At 42.9% G+C, this 7,516-nt stretch overlaps 1 protein-coding gene across 1 annotated transcript; it reads left to right on the plus strand.

Moving 5' to 3' along the window:
* The first annotated feature begins 3,159 nt into the window (after positions 1-3,159).
* On the plus strand, positions 3,160-6,621 carry LOC111071569 (L-lactate dehydrogenase). Its single transcript, XM_022362986.2, has 4 exons — positions 3,160-3,297; positions 5,317-5,696; positions 5,764-6,219; positions 6,286-6,621. Exons 2-4 carry the CDS (start codon positions 5,319-5,321, stop codon positions 6,448-6,450), a joined length of 999 nt encoding a protein of 332 aa, XP_022218678.1. The 5' UTR covers positions 3,160-3,297; positions 5,317-5,318; the 3' UTR covers positions 6,451-6,621.
* Positions 6,622-7,516: the final 895 nt, after the last annotated feature.

The following is a 7,516-nucleotide window of genomic DNA, read 5'->3' on the forward strand; positions in this document are numbered from 1 at the left end:
CCTGCTGCTGCTGCTGCTGCTGCTCTTATTCTTGCCACACATCTCCAGTTTTCCAGCTGCTGCACTCATTGCCACATTGCCGCTAATCAGATTCCCCTGCATTGATAACACCCCCTGCCATTGCCACTGATGCCACTGGTTGGTTGCACGTTGCACTATCTCTCTCGAGTGGCACTGGTGGCACGCATATGGCTCTGGTTTTGGTCCTCGCTTCTGGAGACGCCTGAGAAATGTATCCGTATCTCGGAGAATGCATCAAATATGCCTTTACGTTGCGTAATATGGGAAGCTGGCAATGAAATCTCCAAAAGATTGTCAGAAATTGTAGCCAAAAATGGTACGAGTAGCAGGGGAAAGAGAAAATATAGCAGCAGCGGAAGACTTTCCACATGAATTGGGGGACGACAGAAGATCTTCCATGTAGAGAGTGGCATGAGAGGAGTGAAAAGTCCTTTAACAGCACCTAATACCTAAAACAAATTTCTGCAAATTGTATTCCTTGACAAGGACTATGTCACCGGGATCGCTGCGGTCTGGGCAACTACTATCTGCACTATCGAGCACTGGCAATATTTAACTCATAAAACTAAAGTATTATTATAATATACGACTATATTTGTTGTTGCGATAGAAAAGAAACACCTTTAGGCTCTCTGACAAAGACTCGCCACCATGAAACCGTAAACTGTAAGTTCCAACTATGTCATCAATGAGCGCCACTGAGCTGCCTGGCCTCTAGTTTACTCTACTTGTCGTTTGATGGCGCTTCTCCACAAAAAAAAAACCAAACGTTGGCTGATGGCGGTACTGTGCAGATTCATGAAATACTTCCAAGTCGAACTGAACTTTTTATTTTTAAAAGATTTTATCTTATTAATTTATGGAATATTTAGACCCTTTTTTATACTAAAAATGGGTTGCAGCATTCCCTTTTATTTTACCATCAGTTACCACGAAAATTCCATCATAATTTCGACAAACAGCCGTCGCAAGAGTTGAATAAACCTAAAACCCTAAGCAAAAACAAGTTTTGTTAAGTGCATATTCACGTACGAGTACACACTTGATTTCATCATCGAAATGGAAGAAAAAGTCATGGCTTCATTGGCCATCGAATTGGGTCACAGGTCACACGTCTGGAGGAGGTCTAGGGTAGCTCTGTGGGGGGGATATAACTACTTTTAGGGGTCACATGTCTGTGTAGGAAGTGCATTCGCATTGACATTGACACCACACTGCTTCATGGGTCATCGCTTCATTGCTGAAAGTGGGTCACAGCGAGAGACTTTCACAACAATCAAATGAAATTGCAATGGCAGTGACAGAGGGGAGACCCTCATTGCGGAGAGGCGGTGGCTCAAGTTCATTCGTCAGCTGTTGATGACGTAGTAAATGAGTAAAATCGTGAAATCATAAATGACAGAGAGAGAGAGAGACTGGGTGAGCGAACTGTGGACTGCAAAGTGAGTGCATGAGTGAATCATTTACGAACGAATGAATACTACTATGTTTTGTGGCCAATGCATTGGGCCATGTGGTGCCAGTCACGAACGCCGGCAAAAAGTTGTGGAGCAACTTCTCTCTTGGGATCGCTGTTTCTCTCACTCTCTTGCATTCTCTCTTCCTTTCCGTTGGCACATGACACAGGGGGAACGCACTGTGAGGCATAGAGAACGATGACGTCGTCAGGGCAATAATTGTGAAATGTATGAAATGCGAATATTTATTACCTTAAGCGGGGTACATTTCGTAGTCATAATATGACACAATTTATAGGGTGTTTTTCTAGTCACTACACAAGGCATAGGCGATGACGTTCGCTCATCAAATTAGCCAAATGTTGTGAGGTCTTCGACGTGTGAGAGATCATGTTGACCACCCATCACACGGATTTAATTTGCCATTAAATGAAATACCCTTTAAATAATTTCTTTGTAATCCCTCGCAAATTCTTATCTTAAGATAAAGTAATCTGCAAATAAATCCGAAGCCGATTTATAGGGTATTTTCGTAGAAACTTTCCAAAAGTACAAATCGGAACAAACACTAGTAAAATTAGCTTCAATTCCAAGTTATTCAAAACCATAAAGTACCCTTTACTCTGGGTAATCCTCTCTCCAAGGATACTTCCTGCTTTATTTACCTAGAATAACTTGCCACAACTTTGCACTCAATTAAAGTGTGGGAGAGACCCTAATTCCAAAGATTTTCATTGATTGAAAGTGGGAAATAATCCTTCTCTTAAGCTGAAGCCTAATCCATCATTTAGCTGATTTATAGGGTACTTCTCGTGGTCGCATATAATCCCATATCTTCCGCCAGCTGTTGGCTAATTTAGTGCCAGTTTTGCAGCCGCCTGACTGGGCTCTTGGCCAAAATTATATACCTATTGACTGATCTCTGGGGCACGTGCCCTGAGAAGAGAGAGAGAGAGAGAGCCCAGCTGTTGTCACGAGGCACGATACATAAAAACAACCACCGTACAAAAGCAGGAAAAACGATTATATGAATGGCAGATATCCAGAGATCGCAGTAATTTATGCCTGAATAAATAATATATTCAAGAAATATTACGAGACTCCTACGACTATGATATGTACTCCACCCTCCGGTATACCTCCCTCTGGAGGCGTTTACTACCTTTTCGCCACTTCTCAAAAAGTTTTCCCCCCAAGACCCTTTCCACAAATCTGTCTTAAATATCCACCTCTGCGGAGAAGTCCCGTTCCACTGCCACGTGCTCCAGGGAAAGCAAAAAAAAGAAAAAAAAAAAAAATCAAATGAGACCCAAAATAAAAACGTGTGGCGCATGGCCTATAAATAGCAGCAGAGGAGGGAGAAGCAGAGCAGCAGGCGGGCTTGACGCACAAAAGGTCACCTTGACTTCGAACATGGCCCAAATGTAGTGGAGCCGAAAATTCTGGAGAGCGACAAAAACGAGAGACAGCAGGCAGCAGACGACCGAGCCACAGAGCAACCACAGAGAGCAATGCGCTCACTTTCACCATGCCGCTGAGGCAGTTTCGTCATTCATCCTGCGACTGCCAGCAGCAGCAGCTGCCGCTGCCTCTGCCTACAGCGACTGCAACAGCGGCAGCGAGAGAGGCTACAAAATCCAGCGGCAGCGGGAAGCTACAAATTCCATCCATAGCCCGCATTTGTGAAGCAAACAGTTCGCAACGAGCCCGCAAAGTGAACGGAACAAACAGTCGACGACCTCAAACAACCAACACACAATTATCCAATAAAAGTATTTTCTATTGAAAAGTGAATCCAACAAACTAAATAAAGCAAAAAGTAAGCTAAATATATATAAAAACTATATAGAATATATGCATAGATAAATGTGTGGAGATGTTTAAGAAATATTCAAAGTGAAAAATATATACCCCAAGAGTGAGGATTATTTCCTGACTCATCAAAGAGCGAAAAGGCGATTTCTGTTCAATCAAGAAAGTGGAATTTACTTGGATTCTACTTCCTGCTCCAAATGGGGTTTACTTTCTGTTCTATCAAAGTGCCAATAGTAGGGGTTTATTTCCTTCCTTCCTGCCTCATCAAAAGTGCATTCAACTTTCAAACCATCCACCCAATACAAGCCTCGCCCTTGGCCTTCCTCATTCGCCCATTCAGTGGGGTACTTAGCATTTCCCGGGTTCCATTCCGCTTGAGGGGCGTTCGTGTGTGTGTGGTGGGGGGAATACAAAGGTACTTTCACTTTCATTCTAATTCAAGAGCATGCGCCGTGTGACTCAAAACAGCTGTGCATATTTTTTTTGGTGGGGCCTTTGACTTTGAAAGAAGGTCATTCATTCCGAGTGTATTCCAAATAGTTTTTCCTGCTGCTTGCAACAAGTGATTCCCCAAGGCTGCCTGCAATATTCACAGATTTCCAGGGAAATTTAAGTAAACATAAAACCCATTTTTCTATAAATATTTACGAGTTCTCTATAAAAATAAACATTTGTGGCTTTCGATCATTATTCATTATTTAATATTTAACTTTTTCCACTCTGGGAGGTGCCACATATCACAGTTCGCTATTGCTCCCAACGTAACTCACTCCTGGGGAGGGAAAAACACACACCCCACTCTCGCCACAATCTACACCTGCAACACCAACAGCAGAATTCACATTAAAACGTGATCCCCCCATCCCACCCTCCACAAAGACACGTGTGTTTTCGTAATGATATTGTTTTTCCCTCGAAATGCATTTACAATCCGTCAAACAATCTTATCGCATCGGAGAATCGAACTGTATATTGCAAATGTTGGCGAACCTCCCTTTCTATAGCACAATGATAACGATTTATGACGCATTATTCCAACGTCATAGCCTAAATCTATCTATATGTGGAACGTCTCTATAGGCAACCTATTTCTAAGGAGGCTAATTTTGTGAAATTTCATCCTCTCATCTAACTCTTGCCATAACTCTTCTGTGGAACATATTCCTATTGAACCTCTTTCTATATATCCCACTTACTTCTATTTAAACTCTTTCTTTCCTACAAATGGAACCTATTCCTGTGGAACTTATTTATTTGTCACCTTTCTTTAGGGAACCCAGTCATCGCTCCGTAATTCACAATCTATTTCTCACATTGCAATACATTGATAATTTGGGATTTACTAAATTGCTTTAATTGCTTTCCGAGATATTCTCTGATAAGATAAAGTGGGTTGGGGCTGGCACACATTTAAGGAAGCAAAAATATTATCATTATCAGCCATTAGCCATTATCATTGCCATATCATTAATAAAACGATTATTGGGGGTTAAATTTCCATTCCGGCAATGGTTTTAGGCATTTTGTTTCATTGATAAATCATTTCGATTTGGCAATTTCATTTGGGTCTGAAGCTGGGTATCAATTTTCGCTTCATTTGCGGATATCGGAGGCCAAATGAACGGGTTTTCTAATTGAGCACCACTCCCCATTCTCCCCCATTATCACAAGACTTCCCCCTACCGATCACCACTTCGGCGGTCACAAGTTTTCGGCCTATGAATTTCTATAAAAAAGAAAACATAAAAAACTAGAAAAAAGTACATTTTTTCGACAATGTTTCTGACGCTGCGTTGCCGCAGCAGTCGTTGCGTGTGGCTCTGGCAATGTCGCGTTTTTCTCATTAATACGACCTTGGTGAAGGTTAAACAACGCTGCTATGGCACCAGTACGAGTATGTGTGTGAAAGAGTGAATAATTCTGAATATTTTGAGTGAATAATTGGCCACAAAAGTGAGAGGAAGGCACGTGAATGTTCCTCCAGCAAACCAATTCTAAAAAAAAAATTCTTTCCTTCTTTCAGTAATGGCCGCCATCAAGGATAGCCTCTTGGCCCAAGTGGCCGAAGTTTTGCCCAGCTCGGGTCACAAGGTCACCATTGTTGGCATTGGCCAAGTGGGCATGGCCAGCGCCTTCAGCATCCTCGCTCAGAACGTCTCCAAGGAGGTCTGCCTGATCGATGTGTGCGCGGATAAGCTCCAGGGAGAGCTCATGGATCTGCAGCATGGCTCCAACTTCCTGAAGAATCCCCAGATCACAGCCAGCACCGATTTTGCGGCATCCGCCAACTCTCGGCTGTGCATCGTCACGGCCGGCGTGCGCCAAAAGGAGGGCGAGTCCCGCCTGTCGTTGGTGCAACGCAACACTGACATTCTCAAGAATATAATCCCCAAATTGGTGGAGGTAAGTGACACAGGGAGTACTTCATAAAGATTCCCTTCTTAATCCTCTGTTTTCACTCTATTTATAGTACAGTCCCGATACCATTCTCCTGATGGTCTCCAATCCCGTTGATATCATGACCTACGTGGCCTGGAAGCTGTCGGGTCTGCCCAAGAACCGCGTCATTGGCAGCGGCACGAATCTGGATTCCTCTCGTTTCCGTTTCCTCATGTCGCAGCGTCTGGGCGTGGCACCCACCTCCTGCCACGGCTGGATCATTGGGGAGCACGGAGACAGCTCTGTGCCCGTGTGGTCGGGCGTCAATATCGCTGGCGTCCGTCTGCGTGAATTGAACCCCATTCTGGGCACTGGCGAGGATCCAGAGAAGTGGAACGAACTCCACAAACAGGTGGTGGACTCGGCCTACGAGGTCATCAAGCTAAAGGGCTACACCTCGTGGGCCATTGGCCTGAGCACGGCCTCTCTGGCCTCGGCCATTCTCAGGAATACAAGCAGCGTGGCAGCTGTCTCTACCTCTGTGCTGGTAAGCCCTTTGATACTCCTCTCTTATACCCTGGAATACATTATTTAATCTATCTTTAATTTACAGGGCGAGCATGGCATCGATAAGGATGTTTTCCTTTCGCTTCCTTGCATCCTGAATGCCAATGGCGTCACCTCTGTCGTCAAGCAGATCCTGACGCCCACCGAAATTGAGCAACTGCAAAAGTCGGCCAACATTATGTCCGATGTCCAGGCTGGACTCAAGTTCTAAGCAAAAACGGTTGGAATTTCCTTTCTATCACAATGAAAAACTCTAATTTTAGTCACGCAGGGGGGGTCGAGGGAAAATCCAGTGAAAATACCCCAAAAGAGAGCATCAAGTATTTCCCCGTACCAAATGTTTTTATTATTTTTAATGCATTTCTCATTTGTATTTATAATTTTTTAGACAAATAAATATTTAAATTAATTTAACATTTCAAAGATTTTGGAACTCATGAATAATTTTGCATTCATTCATTCTCTTCTATATCCTTCCTCTACGCCCCCATTCTCTGTTCTCTAGCCCCTAAGGATCGTATTTTTAAGGTAACTCTCAAGAAACTTCCTTCTCCCCGGAGAGGAAGGGAGAAAAAGAGTTTCAACCGACAACAACCGCCGCTACCTCATTAGCAAAAATTAGCGTAAATTTTGAACCAGAAGAAAACTCTGAATAACATTGGAGTACTAGTCAAATTTTACAGCCACAAATAATCACAAATATAAAAACAAAGGACACGAAAAGGAAGCAGATTTCAGCCCAACCGTTGGGCACTACTGCCTGATGCGTGTCTTTAATAAATGTTAGTATAAATTATATATGTATATCTTACCCTAGCACCCTTAGATATGTATCTTCAAGCACTTGCCATCTGAAAGAAAATCAAAAGAAAAAAGAATAAGAATCGATTAAAAACCGTGAATGAAAATTGTAATCTTTAATAAAGGAAACTTATGGCACGAAATATAATTAATTTTAAAGCACGATTCAATGGCCAAAAAAAAAAACGATAATCAATAGATTGGGGCGGTATATATCTTGTAGATATATTCACTATATTCTTCAGACAAAATGCTTATCTTGCGGGTGTTTTTTCGGGGTAGTGCGAAGCGCAGACGTTGCCCAGACAGAGGGGTAGCATTAAGACGTGATGTGGCAAGCGAAAGTCGAGAAGCAGCTGCCAGATAAGAGAGAGAGACGAGACTGTCGATTCAATTCTCGAGTTACATCGATAAGACCTAATATCTCGCTGGCTATAAAAGCACTGGTTGGAGCACCTTTAACCATGAGAAAAGCA

Source organism: Drosophila obscura, unplaced genomic scaffold (genome assembly GCF_018151105.1).
Source record: "Drosophila obscura isolate BZ-5 IFL unplaced genomic scaffold, ASM1815110v1 contig_1, whole genome shotgun sequence".
NCBI lineage: Eukaryota > Metazoa > Arthropoda > Insecta > Diptera > Drosophilidae > Drosophila > Drosophila obscura.